At 46.3% G+C, this 15,344-nt stretch overlaps 1 protein-coding gene across 2 annotated transcripts; it reads right to left on the reverse strand.

Moving 5' to 3' along the window:
- Window positions 1–2,701: 2,701 nt before the first annotated feature.
- Window positions 2,702–13,672, reverse strand: LOC147445642 (proteinaceous RNase P 1, chloroplastic/mitochondrial-like). 2 transcript variants are annotated; one of them, XM_086525095.1, is made up of 6 exons: window positions 12,027–13,671; window positions 11,758–11,856; window positions 11,444–11,622; window positions 11,240–11,360; window positions 3,292–3,360; window positions 2,702–3,207 (listed from the first exon to the last, which is right to left on the reverse strand). In XM_086525095.1, exons 1-6 carry the CDS (start codon window positions 13,602–13,604, stop codon window positions 3,097–3,099), a joined length of 2,157 nt encoding a protein of 718 aa, XP_086381221.1. In that variant the 5' UTR covers window positions 13,605–13,671; the 3' UTR covers window positions 2,702–3,096. The 2 variants fall into 2 exon arrangements, with proteins under 2 accessions (XP_086381221.1, XP_086381222.1); XM_086525096.1 differs by lacking the exons at window positions 2,702–3,207; window positions 3,292–3,360; window positions 11,240–11,360 and having other exon boundaries at window positions 11,542–11,679; window positions 12,027–13,672.
- Between the last annotated feature and the right edge of the window lie 1,672 nt (window positions 13,673–15,344).

Below are 15,344 nucleotides of genomic sequence, written 5' to 3' on the forward strand. Positions count from 1 at the left end.
TAAGGCTGTTCCTTTGCCTTTGTCCATTGTCTTTCTATTGGTTTCTTCAGTAAGCAGACTTCCTTCTACACCTGCTATGTTCAAACCATCTGGAGGTGCAGAATTACTCAAAGCTGTGCGAAAAGTGTTCCAACTTTCCGGCAATGTGATCAACAGGAACATAGCTCTAACAGGTTCATCAAACTTGACACCTTGAGCTGACAACTGACTATAGATTGTGTTGAATTCATTCAGATGATTGGACATAGGTGTCCCTTATTTCATCTTCAAGTCAACAAGCTTCTTAAGCCAGTATACCTGTGAAGCTGCACTCTGCTTCTCATAAAGATCACTCAGCTTTAACCATGCTTGATAAGCCGACATTTCGTCTGCTACATTGAAGTAAACGCTTTCTGCCAAAGTCAGCATAATGGTAGAAAGTGTCAATTCATCCATTTCGCTCCATTCATCTTCGTCCATATCTTCTGGTTTTATCCCCTTGAGCTTTATAGGTTTTATCTGCTTCTTTTGTACCAACACGTGCCAAATCTGCTTCTTCCACAATGAGAAATTGGTTCCATCCAGCTTCTTGATATTGTAAAGAGCAGTGTGCTGTGATCCAGCCATAGCTACACTTCACAATGGTTTACTTTCCTGGGAAAAATTCGGCAGAGCTTCCCCTATAAACTGACCTCTGAACCAATATCAACTTGTCAAATGAACCAAGAAAGCTTCAGATTCTGCATAAATTTCGACAGAGTCTCCTTTGTAAAATGGCTCTGGTGTACTCAAAAACAGACCAAAAAAACAACTCAAAAAACATTCTCTCTCTGATACTGTAAGCTGCGGGTAAACCTGTCCTACACCTGTACTGTCTCTCACTGTCCTGTCACTGTCCTATAAGCATAGACTGCGACAATGCCTCAACGGCAGTAAAGCAAAGATGCAATCCCAACTGTCTAACTCAAAGTCAATACATCCTAGCTGCCTATCTGAGGGTGCTCGATGGATCGCTCCAAAACCTGTATCACCAAAAGGATCTCAACATTCGAGAATCCCCCAGCTCAATAAAACCTCACTCGACCCTCGACAAAGGCTGCAGTAAATCTAACAATACATAGACTTCCCACAAAGTCATACATCCACAAATTTCCCACTGTATGCTGTAACCGCTACGGCGGTTGTTTGATGCGTGACTCACAGCCAGCAAACCCTCAACAGACATACATCATCTCTGACAATACATCCCATGTGGAAGTGTCTGCAATGTCAAGAAGAAATCTAGAATATCAAGCAGCAAACACAAGCTACCTGATGAACTAGTGGATGTCGCCTACAGTCTGTGTAGATGCGCCCGTGTCGTATGTGACACGCCTCCAAGAACTGAGCCGTACTTCGATGTGTAGACAACCACAAATCAACACTCTGGGAGTGTCGATATCCTCAACACCTGCAGTCGTAGGCCGAAAACCCCAAATTTGCAGAGTCGGATCTGCATTCGTCGAGACCACGTAGTCGAAAATGGCCTGCGCAGACCTTTGTCGAAGCCGAACGGTGGCCGAGATAACCTCAGAATGAAATTCTGAGAACACCAAGTCCTTCAGTTCCTCCCACAGGATTTGGGGCCGTGTCTTCGCCTGTCGAATTTCACTCCAATCTGAGCTGGTGACTCTAGCCTCCTGTAGTGCTGCTCCGAGCCTCAATCTGAGCTCTGATACGAGTTGAAGGAGTACGAGCGGAAGTGCGACGCGAGGGAGAGTGCGAGAAGAAGAGCACGACGATATGGTAAACTCGCTCGACTGTAATGTGTAGAGCATAGTGAGTTCTTATTAGGTTTTTACAAAAGAATATGTGTACATACCTGGCGGCCCGCCCACTTACCTGGGCGACCACATTGAGCTTTATACCCCAACAAAAACCAAGTTGATTTAATTGAGTTGTTACATGCATGTCGCATCAACTTGTGATATCTAAAACAATAAAACTTTTTGGCTGTGTTATAAATATGAATGTTTTGAAGTAAATGGTGATCACAAAGACACACAGAGAGAGAGAGAGAGAGAGAGAGAGAGAGAGTCGAGTGGGCATGTGCGTGCTTGCTCTCTTCTTGAAGAAAGAAAGACCAAGGTTGCAAATGCACAATCACATAAATGACATATTGGTTAATGGCATATTGTTATCAGAGTTCCCCTCGCGTAATAGATCTTGAGTTGAAGACTCGTTGGGTAGGTCTTTGAGGTCTCTTGGGATTGTTCTTGCAACCTAAAAACTTTCTTCTCCTGACCGACCAAAAAGGATCAAGTAACATATGAGGCATCTTCTAGCCTTGCCTTGCACAACATTGCTACTCTTAACTTCAAATTCAAGAATGTTGAAATTACAAATAGCTTGTTAGATAAAACGCTCCGACATTGAAGTCCGCCTTCATATTTTGTCCAACCAGGTAGTCCAAATTTAGTCCAACCAGGTAGAGCAACAGTTCTTTGCATGAGAAGCTGGAATAGCCTGCAAAAGGGCAAGACAATAGTGCTGCATCCCAAGCATGGAAAAGCATAAAAACCAGGTATGATAATAAGGTGAAAAGTCACATTGTAATACACAAGAGGATGAGCTGCTACTCAAACCCCCTATTTATATAAATAGAAATGGGAAAACATTCGTCAACTCTCTCTCTCTCTCTCTCTCTCTCTCTCTCTCTCTCTCTCTCTCTCAGAGGCCTACGTATACAAAAGACAATGCTTAGTTGATGTCTCTCGTATAAGAAATATCAAGAGGAATGTTTGCCGCCACTCACTTGCCATGTGGCACTAATCGACACGTTCTATCCAACCATCCACAATTGCTGCCAAGGGTTCAATGCCTTTTAAGGCCCTGTGTAGACGAAAAACAGACTGCCAAAATGCTGGTCTACAATTAGAAGCCAACCAAAGAATGCATGGTCAGAGCTACAGAGGTGCTAACTCCCCCAAGACTCAGAATATTGGGCTTTCCTCAAGCAACCCTCACAATATTGGGCCAAACACGCCCAGTGAACTAAAAAGGTACGGCATGCTGGCACTGGGTGACCGGCAACTGCCGATGAACAGGCAACCTGTTAACAGCAGCACTTCTTTATACTCACGAGGCAGCACCCGATCTTGTCACACACAACCATTCCCGCAACGCTTCATTGTCATCATCTCCAGTTTGTAGAGCTTGTGGTACATGCCATGACCCATTTTGAGATTCCTAAGATCATGTAAAATAACAAGATATTAGACATATGTAGACATAGATACAACCAGTCTGAACTGACCAGTAAGTGCCACAGACCTGGATGATGGTTGAGTAGGGAGGCGGCATATGAATCTCTAGAGACTTGTGTGTGAATGTGAATCGAACCTGCAACCAGAGAAAAAAATTATGACAAGTCCACAAAAGAAATGGTTCATCACTTTCCTTGCCACCTACAACAGAAAAAGTCCTTTGAGCAAACAATCACAAGGCAAGAAAAAACAGAAAAAAATCAATGAACTTCTGAAAGCAGCCCATAAAGACCATGGTATTCAGCAGAATCAAGAAAACTAAGGGCGCAGTTTTCCCTATTCAGAGGGTCTACAAATGAGGATCGACTCACAGAAGAAATGATAATCAACATGGCTGTAGCGCGGATAGTGTGTCGTGCTCTCTACAGTGGGTGCTCCTCAGTGCAATGTGCGTGAAAATCTCACTCAAAGCAGACTGAAAACAAAGGAACAAATAGACAACAAATGAGCTCACAAAGACACAACAGCAGACCACAACATATGACTCGACTATCTCAAAGAATTGATACACACTCTGGAGTGGCAGCACACTCAGCTCCAGCCCAGGACTCACAGCTACAATGGGTGTCGAGGCTCAGATGTGCAGGGATGGTGAAGCAGTCTGTGTGTATAGACTCACTCCTCCTAACTACGACGTTGGACCATAGAGCTAGAAGATGATCCAATGACCCAACAGCTACTACTCATATGTACAACCATAAAGAGCCACCAACGGCTCATAAATGTCAGCCATCTAAATCTATCCCCAAACTGAGTGGTGGTGACCTGGCCACGATGTCCACTAGACCAGCGTCCGTATTGCCACGTCACTGCCCAGCCAAGAGAGTCCGTCTAGTGTGAACCAACCTAGACCAACTGTACTAATTGTGTGTCCTGAGAAAGTGACACTGTAGCCTGCTACAGGTTGCCCGCCACAAGAGTGCTCACCGTCTCGGTGAGAAAAACAACTGAAACTGCTAATCAACCGCAAAGAAACCACTACTGCACATCACTGTCATTATAAAAAACTGCCCAGTCACCCAAGAGAAAGATTAGTCGCCACACCACCCGAAGCATCAGTCTCTGAAGGTGGAGCCATCAAATCAATGGTGGGGCCCTGCTGTATGTGAGCTCTCCTGTCCATAACTGAGGCCCCTGGGAAGGGACCAGCCACCTGCTGCTGCTGGGCAAATGGTAGCACCTATCCTGTAGTGTACTGAGGACGTCGAGTAACACAGCCATGGCGGTGTGCTCCAGCAATTCTGTCGCAGCAAGTAACATTCTGCATCTGAGGCAATGGTGACGACTGAAATCCCTGAGGATAATGTTGTTGATTGTAGAACTGAACTGGAGTCTGTGGGTAAAGTCTCATACATTGCTGAGAAGGACCCGTTGCTGCATTCTGCATTGGTGTACCTGCTCTAATCCACCCATGCCCCATACCCATCATCGTAGGCTGGGTGGCTGGGTTGCCCTATTTTCATGTGAGAGCAGTTCTCTAAATCCTTGTACCTAATTTTGAAGGTCACTAATCACTTGAGACTTTAACTTCAAGGCCTGTTGGAGTGCGAAAATAGTAGCATCCCGATCGGCGATGGCGCTCTCAGCAACTCGCAGAGATCCCTCCATAACTGCGTAAGTAGCTACGTGACGCTGGTGTGTAGCTGCTAACCGCTCTGCTCCAAGCTCAATGGTGGCAATGGCTTGCCTGGACTCCTGCAGTATATCCTCAGATAGCCGAAAAAGTGATGTAGAGTCCGACACTGTGGAGGGTCCTGTAACAGTGTCAGGGTGAAGAGAGCTAGCAAGTGGTACAGCTGGTGGTATAGGGGTGGCAAGTGGCACTACTCGTGGTAGTGGACTGGGATGGGAGCGTGCCTCTCTATCGGAGTAGAGACGGTGGGAGTGGTTGCAACAGGACTAGGCATAGGAGAAGAAGCAACTCCCGCTGGGGCTTGCGAGCTAGTCACTATGGTAGTAAAAATAGCAGCAGTAGAGAGAGGAACACACACTGTAGAAGCCACAGTTTTGACATGCATAGTGTGATCTGCAACGCCTGAACTTACCATCGAACCAATAGCGGAAGTATGCGAGGAACGTCGAACAGGTTGCTTCACTCGAAGCTGCTGGCTTTCCGAAACTGGCAGTGATATTGAAGACTCTTCGCCCTCTTTTTCTTAGGCTTCCCAGGTAGATCCATTGTCTGTTCAATATCTTTCCCTTTTGCCTTAGAGCTTTTACGCCGCATATCCGCATCCACATCCATAGGACTAACAGGTATGTTAATGACCCAGGTCAACATGGGAGCTGCAAAGCATTGAAAGCTAGATTGCACAGATTACACCTAAGCTTTGAATCTTTTTGCCCGCGACTATAAAGAGGTAAATAGAATTTGATGAAAGCCACACGGGATGGTGTGGATGAGGCAGTATAGGCCTTCGCAGTGCGAGAATATAGTAGGCACGTCACATCTGCCCTTGCTTACTTTAGCAATTCTGACAAAGAAGTAGTATTTGAAAATGGCCCAGAGCTTTTTATTTCTTGCATAGTCAGCATGACTAGTACTAAGTAGCTCTTTGCATGCCTCGATTGTCGCATCTTTTGAAAATTGTGAAAAGGTTCTCATAGCCGGTTTTACTGCAGGAAAGATTGTCATCCCCAAAGCGTGACCAATGCGTGTAGCAGTCAGTGGGTGCCCTCTACTTTGGGAAAAAACTTAAGAACCTCATGCACCATATCCATGGGAATATCAAAAGGCAGATCGGCCTCTGCTAATGCTGACAGACCTAGCGTATGTAGCTGCTCTTTTGATAAAACTTCTCCAAGAGAAGGATGAGGCTGTTGCAGATGGAAGTTCAAAGTGAACTCTCATCACTGCGATCAGTGGAAGATAGATCAGTGAGGCCATGGCTGGAAGTTTCTACATCTTCACTTCGAGGTGTCTCAGTAGGTTTCTGTCGAAACAAAGCTTTCTTCCGAGCCCTCTTGCTTGTACCAGCCATCTTGAATTCTGTTTTCTTTGCTTTTCCTTTTGTGTTGAACTAAGTCTGACTGAAGAGCGTGAGATGAAAATCTGCCCGAAAAGACTGAGATGAAAAGCTGAAGCACGTCCTTCTGCGAAGGTTGAATAGAATCACCTGTAGTTGAAGAGAGGCGCGATAGACTGAGAAAGGGGCGACCTGTAGTTGAATAGAGGCGATGAACTGAGGGAGGGGCGAAGGGGGTTTGGTTAGGGTAGGGGCGATAGCAGAGAGAGAGGGGATGAGGGAAGGAGCGATGGGCTTAGGATAGGGGCGAGGGTTATTAGAGAGGGGCCGAGGGGGAAAAATTGGGAAGGGTTAGGGAAAATAGTTGACTAAGGGCGAGGGTGGGTGTAGTTGGGTAGGGGCGAGAGGGTTTTAGTGGATAGGGGCAAGAGCAGTAGAGGTAGGGCGAGGGGGTCTTTTAGTGGGTAGGGGCGAGGGAGTTTAGGGTAGGGGCGAGGGGAGGTGGTTAGGGCGAGGCGGTAATGTTGGGTAGGGGCGAGGGGGAGGTGGTTAGGGGCGAGGGGGAGAGGTTGGGTAGGGCGAGGGGGTAATCTAGAGGGTAGGGGCGAGGGGGTTTAGGGTAGGGGCGAGGACCGAGGAGGGTAGGGGCGAGGGCAGTAGAGGGTAGGGCGAGGGTGTGGTGAGGGGCGAGGGGGAGTTGGTTAGATTATGGGCGAGGGGGGTATAGGGGGGCGAGGGGGAATTAGGGGTGAGGGTGAGTAAGGGGGTGAGGGGTGGGAAAGGGTCCAGGACTAGATAGGGTGAGGGTTAAATTAGGGGGCAAGGGGTGGGTAGGGGCGAGGGGCAGAAAGGGAAGCAGACAGGGAGGGTAGGGTCGGAAGAGAGGAGGTTTTCATAAGAGGGGTCGGGACACAGCAAGAGATGAGACACATTAAGGCAAGGGTGCAGTGAGCGAAAGAAAGAAAGAAAAAGGCAGAGATACTAGATAGAGAGGTAAAAGAGAGCGAGAGATAAAGGCTTCCAGAGTAAGAATTTTATTTGCTTCTGCTCTATTAGGATTTGGGCTCTCATTAACCAAATGTGGGCTATCAGAAAGGTTAAAGGAAATTCGCACCCTCGAGCAAACTTGCCTTGCAAGTGCGAGAGAGAGGGAACAGAGAATCAAATGAAGGGAGGAAGGCATCAGGATTGAAGCATATTGAGGAGTGTTACGAAAGAGATCGCACCAGAAAGGCAAAGAGAGAGATGTGAGTTTGTGAGAGCGCACCATAAGATAGAGACGGAAAAGGGAGATGCAGTAGAGCAGGTTTAAACGTTGAACAATATCAAAAAATCAAAGATCTATCCGACGAGACTTGAACCTCGTATATTTAAGAAAATTACAAGAACAAAGAGGCAGTAGAGACAGAGCAGCAGTAAAGTTGGATTATAGCAGGACTCCAAAAACCCACTTATCTCAATGAAATGAGAGCAAAAATGGATGCACGCAGTGACAAGGGGAATTTTTTAAAATAACACTGACTACAACTGATATGAGAACTGTCATGAGAAAGATTTGAGAAGAGGGAAAAATGGTAAGCAAGAGAGAGAAAGAGCTGAGGCGGGGACAATCATATGGTGGTGGGAGGGATATCATCATCAGATTTCTATATAATCAAGGCGAGTGATAGCACTTGATTCTTGATCCATTTACCAATGGTAAGGTAGCACCCTCCAGAGTGACTAACTGGACAGCCCCGTGGCAAAAACTCTTGTACCATGAAAGGTCCTTGCCAGGCTAGGACCAGCTTCTTAGCTTTTTTCAGATACTTCGCTTGATAGAGTAGGACCAAGGACCCCTACGTTATTTTCGGCTTTCTGAGATGGCGATCATGCCACGCTTTGCGACGAAGTTGCTCGGCTTGGAGAGCATGTGAAGCTAACATCTTGCTCTCTTCTAACATTGAGAGACGAGAGAGGTTTACGGAAGCAATCCCCGTTGTGACACGAACACTTCCCACCCTTGCGGAACCTGAGTTGAACTCATATGGTGCTATTGATTCTAGACCGAAAGCTAGCTGGAAGGGAGTGTAGTTAGTGGTTGCCTTGAATGAGGTGCGATAAGCCCAAACTGTGCCGAGGATAGCCAGAGTCCAAGACGTTGGATGCAGGTGACAAGCTTTCCTGAGAAGCGCGACTAGCACTTTGTTAGTGCTCTCGGCTTGCACATTTGCTCTAGGATAGTAAGAGCAAGATTTGCGATGAAAAATCTTGTAATTAGTAAGGAGTGTGGAGATCAGGTCGTTGACAAAATGACTACCTCGATCATTGGTGACTTCCAGAGGGCACCCAAACCTGCAAAAAATATTTTCATACAAAAATTGTGCGATAGTGACGGCTGTACAGTCGACGGTAGCCACCACTTCGGCCCACTTTGTTGCATAATCTGTTGCTACCAGGAGATACTTACGATTGCCGGGTTGAGCAGATGGAGTAACTGGACCAACAAAGTCCCAAGCCTCATCGCTCGAAGGGCAACCACGCCATAGATACCTGCAGAGGGCGATTTGATTGCTTGCTAGGCTTGGGCGCACATCGCTGGCAGACATCACAAATCTTGACATGAGCAATAGCATCTCTAAATATATAGGGCCACCATAAGCCTATCTGTAAGATTTTTTGCGCCGTGATGGGACCAGGCCCCAGGGTAGTGGCCACCTGTAGGACCACTGTGTGCATCCTCCAGAATGTGGTCTACTTCATGAGGAGAGACGCACCTGCGCAGCACACCATCTGGCCCACATTTGTAGAGCTGTCCGCCAATCAAAGAGAAGGGTCTAAACTTCAACAAGAGTCTTCTTTTTTGCAAGGGAGAAGCATTCTCAAGATATAGGCCAGTAGAGAGCAGATGTAACACATCTCCATACCATTCTAGGGTCATGTCGACCTTAAAGAGATGACTATCAGGAAAGTCATCATCAACCCCAATATCGGGCTCACCTGTACTTTTCGAAAACACAGAGGGAGTCTCTATGTGAGGGGAGTTGGTGAACAGCTTCCTAGCCCCCTCTATCCTAGTAGCAGCTGTGATGAACTCCTAGAGTGGCGTCGGGTCGGAGACTCTCTTGGAGTTTTTGCTGAGAAGTTTTGGAAAGCGCGTTCTCTACCCACTTCTTAACCATAAATTCACCGGGTTGCTGGGGGAAGCTTGGCAACCAGAGACTTGGTTTTAGTCATAAGTTCTGCAAAAGTCTCCTCTGGCTGGAGCACCATATTGGCCAACTCATCCAAAACCTTCTCCTGGTAGTCACCTGGCCTGAATGCTGCACAGAACTGTTGTCTTAAGGCTGCTCAAGTTGCAAAATGGTTCTCTGCAAACTGGTTGTACCATTTGTCTGCTAAGCCATCCAAGGTAGATGGAAAGAGTACAGAATAAGCATCCTCTCGATTAAGACCACGACCCCTATAGAGAGATACAAACCTCCTTGCATGGTCGTCAGCATCTTCTGAAGAGAGACCTTTGAAGGTAGGGAACTTGATGTTTACCTTGGCCAAAACACTTGCCAAAGCCTCCATGGCCCCTTGCTCAGGAGCTCGTTGCTCAATAGCCTACTGTAGCAAAATAGGAGAGAGCTTTACTGGGGAAGGTGATCTGGAAGATGTGGAACCGGATGGAGGAATGGGTGATGTCGTATGTGGAGGTATGGGTGATGAGGTTGATGGACTTCTACTAGGTACCAAGGGTCGTCTTCTGTTGTAGTACTTCAGAGGACTCAGTAGTGCGCTTTGACGCTCAACTGACCGCCTTGTATGTGTCATGCAGCAACACCAATCCACCCAAGCTTGGGGCAAGAAACCTTGAACTGGCTGAAGACTGGTCTAGACTCTACTAGACCAAGCAAGTGACTAGACCCAGGCTGGACCAAGGACGAGGAGGACTAGACCAGGTTCGAGATAGGACTAGTCCAAGGACAAGGGCTGGTTGGACCAGGGCGAGGGAGGACTAGACTAGTTGGACCAAGGCGAGAGGAGAATAGTGCAAGGCAAGGCGAGGCTAGGTAAAAACCACTAGCTTCGCTGTTTGTATTCTCAACAGAGAGTGAGACTTCAGTTGAGATCCCATCATGGTCGCCAAAATGAGAGCACCTGTAGCGCGGATAGTGTGTCGTGCTCTCTACAGTGGGTGCTCCTCAGTGCAATGTGCGTGACAATCTCACTCAAAGCAGACTGAAAACAAAGGAACAAATAGACAACAAATGAGCTCACAGAGACACAACAGCAGACCACAACATATGACTCGACTATCTCAAAGAACTGATACAGACTCAGGCGTGGCACCACACTCCGCTCTAGCCCACGACTCACAGGTACAATGGGGTGTAGAGGTTCATGTGCAAGGATGGTGAAGCAGTCTGTGTGTATAGACTCGCTCCTCCTAACGACGTTGGACCATAGAGCTAGAAGATGATCCGATGACCCAACAGCTACTACTCATATGTACAACCATAAAGAGCCACCAACGGCTCATAAATGTCAGCCATCTAAATCTATCGGTGGTGACCTGACCACGATGTCCACTAGACCACCGTCCGTATCCCTGTTGCCACGTCACTGCCCAGCCACGAGAGTCCGTCTAGTGTGAACCAGCCTAGACCAACTGTACTAACTATGTGTCTTGTGAAAGTGACACTGTAGCCTGCTACAATGGCCGAAAAAAAGTGTACCTAGACCCACACAGCTTCAACTAGGGTTTAGGGTTAGGGTTCACATTATACACAAACAGAGAGATACAAAATCGTTGTAGGCTAAATAGCCAATGGGAAAGTCATCAAGAAATGGACACAAGGACTTCAGCATCCATAAAAAGCATACATTTGATTAGTGGAGGCAGCTAAACCAGAGTAGCAAGTGCAAGCACATAATGACAATGGGCAGCAGCAAGCAAAAAAAAAAGCAGATGCAAGATGCTTACAATCAGCAATAGAAAAGCTTAAGTTAACAAGAGAACACCTGATGCCTCTCTTTCCACTTGGGAAAAAAATTGTTTCCAAGAAGTGCAAAAATATGGTCCCGCATTAGGTCATTGGACAAGAGCATGCATTTGCACTTGACTGCAGCATACAGCCAGAACCTGCCACAAAAACATTGATCTATCAATAACCTCAATCCTGTGTCACAAAATTTTACCAAACCAAGATTAGAACCATAAATTACCAGTCATCGTTTGCTCCCTTTGGAGTGAAGAAGGGTATATAATCTTTTCTCCTCCTATGTAAGCGTGCATCGTTGTTGGAAGCTTTAGCTATATCATGCATGTGACGGCTATGTAATATCACCAACGGAGGCTTACGAGTGCAGAATCTAGCACTCACTTCATTTATCACTGCTTGCAGCTGTCACATATGCCGTTCATTCAATGCACAACTTGAGGTAAGAACGGAATCAATACACTGGGCACAATATTAACCATGCATCAGGACATCCCAAAGCACATTTGCGTCAGATAGCAAAAGAATTTTTTTTATTACCAGTGAAACATTGAATCCGTTGTATAATTTGGGATTGTATAATCCAACATTTGCCCCATCAATAATAGCATCAAAAGGCCCCTGCCTATCAAGCCAATCCTGCCAAAAGAATGTTCTACAAACAATGAGACATGAACCTTACTTGCCACGCCAATTTATAACTCTGAAGATTGATTTAACATCATAGCTTCTGTCGATAACTTGGCCTAAAATACTGCCAAATTAAACAACATTGACCTAAAATACCATGCTTGCTATTACAAACAAACCTGGAAATTTGGAAACTGTGAGAGGCCCTTGTGTGATTCACAAGCAAGCTTTGCAATACTGTTTGCAAAGTCTTCAGTATCTTTAGTGTCTAGATCTACAACACACAACATATCCCGACAAGACAAGCATGAGCCAGTTTTGCTTATGCTTGTTCGCTTCACTTGCCAAGCCCCTGTCCCTAGCCAACCTAAACCGTGGCAACCCCCACCAGAAGCCACCATGGCTCTTCTCAAATCCTCTTTGGACGGTGGGCTCTTCCACTTTGTCTTGCCTGCAAGAGCTGCATGATCACTAGTAAACCACTGTTCAATTGATTGCACTGTTGTTGGCAACAACTCTCGCAATGAAGTCCTCAGCCTGTGTAGCAAGGAATATATTTTGTCCTCACGTCCAGCTTCCATGCTCACTTTCAAGAGACTGTCCATCATGCTTTCATCAGGCTGAACACCCAAGTTTAACATGTGATCATCCACCTCATAAACTTTGTCTGCCTTATTGCATGCACAAAACAACTGCAACAGTGGACCATAGGACCTGAGCTTAGGGGGCACGCCTGATGACTCCATCAGCTTTATCGTTTCAAAAGCAAGATCACCATCATTCTTGGCCACAGCAAGTCTAACAATAGAGGTATAAGTGGCCTCATTTGGCTCCACACCTTGTTGCAGCATATCTTCAAGTATATCTGCTGCCCTTGTTACCGCCAGTTCAATGTCCTCTGGGTTGAAATCTATCCAGACCTTGGAAGAATTGCTATCCTCATGGGCATTTAAACCTTTACCTGCATTTTCATCCTTCTGAGTAGTGGTTTTTGATGACTTTTTTATACGCCTAGAATCTTGAAGCAATTTTCCTGATGCAGCACCAGAGCAAAGGTATAATAAAATATTGTAGGCATATACATCAAATTGCACCCGCTGTTCACGTTTAACCTGGTCAAAGAGCACTAATGCATCCTGAAGGTTAGCCTCCTTGGAACACAAATCGAGCTTTAAGCGAACTTTTGCAGCTTCCGGGTTTTCTCGGAAACGTCTGCAGTTCCTGAATTTTATGGACGATGCAACCCTAGTGTATAACTTCCCCCCGTCACGGGATTGAACTTCCTCAATATTCCTATTCTCTCCATTTGACTCACATGAGCTGAAAGAAACCTTGCTCTTGAGCACAGCATACTCCTCATTTGTGCATGCCATGCTTGATTCACACTCGCTATGTGTGTTACGGCGTTGACGAACATGCCCATTTTGCAACTTCTCATCCCTTTTGGCATCACACTGGAAAATATGCACGCCCTTTGATAATAGCTGACGACCATTTCTGGAGGTTGTGCACACAGAGGACCATTTTGGAAGCACTGCACTTGATCTAGGAAGATCAGGGCGTGATGCAGATGTTGTGAATGTACAAACGGCTCGAAAAATAGGGGTTTGAGGAAATGATACTTGTTGCTCACCGCGGCAAAACGAAAACCCGTACCGAGGTTCTGGAGCTGTGGCAAGCCCACACTGAATTGAGCGTCGAAACAAGCGAGTGGAGAAGGGCTCTCTCGCACGCTTTGGGGAGAGCCTCATCATCATCAAGCGCCTCCTCTGTCATACATGAACCTGCTGCTTTAGCACTTTAAACCCTTTCTCCGGTTTTGATTGTCTAATAAACCCTTTCAAAGTGGTTTTGTTTTGTTTATTTGTTTTTTTTGTGGCAAGAGCCATCCATGAAACTGCTGCTTTAGCACTTTAAACCCTTTCTCCGGGTTTGATTCGCTAATAAACCATTCGAAAGTGGTTTTTTTTTTAGCAAGACCCAGAGTATGTGCCTACTATGTTGAGAAATTTGGAAGGCCTAGAATCTTAGGGAGATTCTCTCTCTCTCTCTCTCTCTCTCTCTCTCTCTCAACTTTCTACTCTCTCTTTCACCGCTCGACTCCACTCGACTGCCAGTTTGCATGTCATGCCCATGTAACTCCTCTCTCTCTCTCTCTCTCTCTCTCTCTCTCTCTCTCTCTCTCTCTCTCTCTCTCAGCCTAGAGGAGGGCATACCTCCTTTTCTTGGTATGCACAGTCCCTCACGAGAATCCTGCGTGGAGCTATGCACGTGCTGCTATGGCTTGTAGGACAGTGTGCTTACGATGGGTAGTCTTTCTCTCTTTGTGTGTGCGGTGCTATGGCTCGCAGATCTGTGATTGTGATAGGTAGGCGACCAGTGCTCGTGCAGAGGCAAAGGTAGAGGAAGAGGGCAATGAAGTAGCTCGCGGGTGAGGGCGGAAGAACTGTCGGGGGGTGGGGAGGGGGGGTTGGAATATTCAAAAGTAATGATTTTTTTTAATAGCGAGCCAGTATGTCAATATGTGGGTGAATATATTCGCAAAACCAAAAAATTATATAAACTTTCGTGCTCAACAGGAGCCACGGAAACAACCAGACCAGACATAGCCAGCAACATCATAGAATCTATATATATAGTCCATATGTATTCTCTAATAGCAGCCCAGTGGACTTTACACGTGTCGCTCAACAGGAGCCACGGAAACAACCAGACACAGCCAGCAACATCATAGAATCTATATCTATAGTCTATATGTATTCTATAATAGCAGCCCAGTGGACTTTACACGTGTCGAAAAATGCGAGCGGAAGGCTACAATCCAAAAAAGAATCAGCCGCCCGTCGTCAGAGCCTTCTCCAGCACGCTCGCCCCGTTTAATGATTGGAGCCCATAAATTTGAAAGCTTCGCTGCTCCAGCCAGTTCCATCCATGATAATTAGGTCCCTCGTGACCTCATCTCCCCATCCTTATAGTCACTTCGATGAGAACGAGAGAGAGAGAGAGAGAGAGAGAGAGAGAGAGAGAGAGAGGTTTCCATCGCTATCTCTATGACAACCTTTGAGAGAGAGAGGGAGAGATAGAGAGAGAGCTCCATCGGCAGCACTTGCAAGTGAGAAACAGATAATGCTATGTGGTGTGTGTGTGTGCGTGTGCATGCGTGTGTCCACGTGGGCATTGGAGGATGCGCACCAACTGCACACACACACACACACACACACACACACACACAGAGACGTGGTGTGCACCAACTGCAGCACAAGGCCACCCTGTGTAGCCGGAGCTCCACCGTTAGTGTTAGGAAATAAAACATAGCTAAATAGATAATTGAGTAGATTACTTAATGGAGAGAGACAGATTTACATACACGAGATTATAGAGTAGAGAGAGAGAGAGAGAGAGAGAGAGTACATACGATATACGTGGTTCACCCAATGTGGGCTACGTCCACGGAAAAGCAGCCACTCAATGGCTTTAGTACTTCAAAACAAGAAGTA

This window comes from Adiantum capillus-veneris, chromosome 12, assembly GCF_014529385.1.
Source record: "Adiantum capillus-veneris isolate H3 chromosome 12, ASM1452938v2, whole genome shotgun sequence".
NCBI lineage: Eukaryota > Viridiplantae > Streptophyta > Polypodiopsida > Polypodiales > Pteridaceae > Adiantum > Adiantum capillus-veneris.

Excerpts from the sequence above, each read along its gene's own strand:
- LOC147445642 (XM_086525095.1), bottom strand. The coding sequence starts at position 13,604 with ATGATGATGAGGCTCTCCCCAAAGCGTGCGAGAGAGCCCTTCTCCACT. Across the intron at positions 11,857-12,026 it reads CACAGTTTCCAAATTTCCAG|GATTGGCTTGATAGGCAGGG; the intron begins GTTTGTTTGTAA and ends TTCTTTTGGCAG. Across the intron at positions 3,208-3,291 it reads CCTACTCAACCATCATCCAG|GAATCTCAAAATGGGTCATG; the intron begins GTCTGTGGCACT and ends ACATGATCTTAG.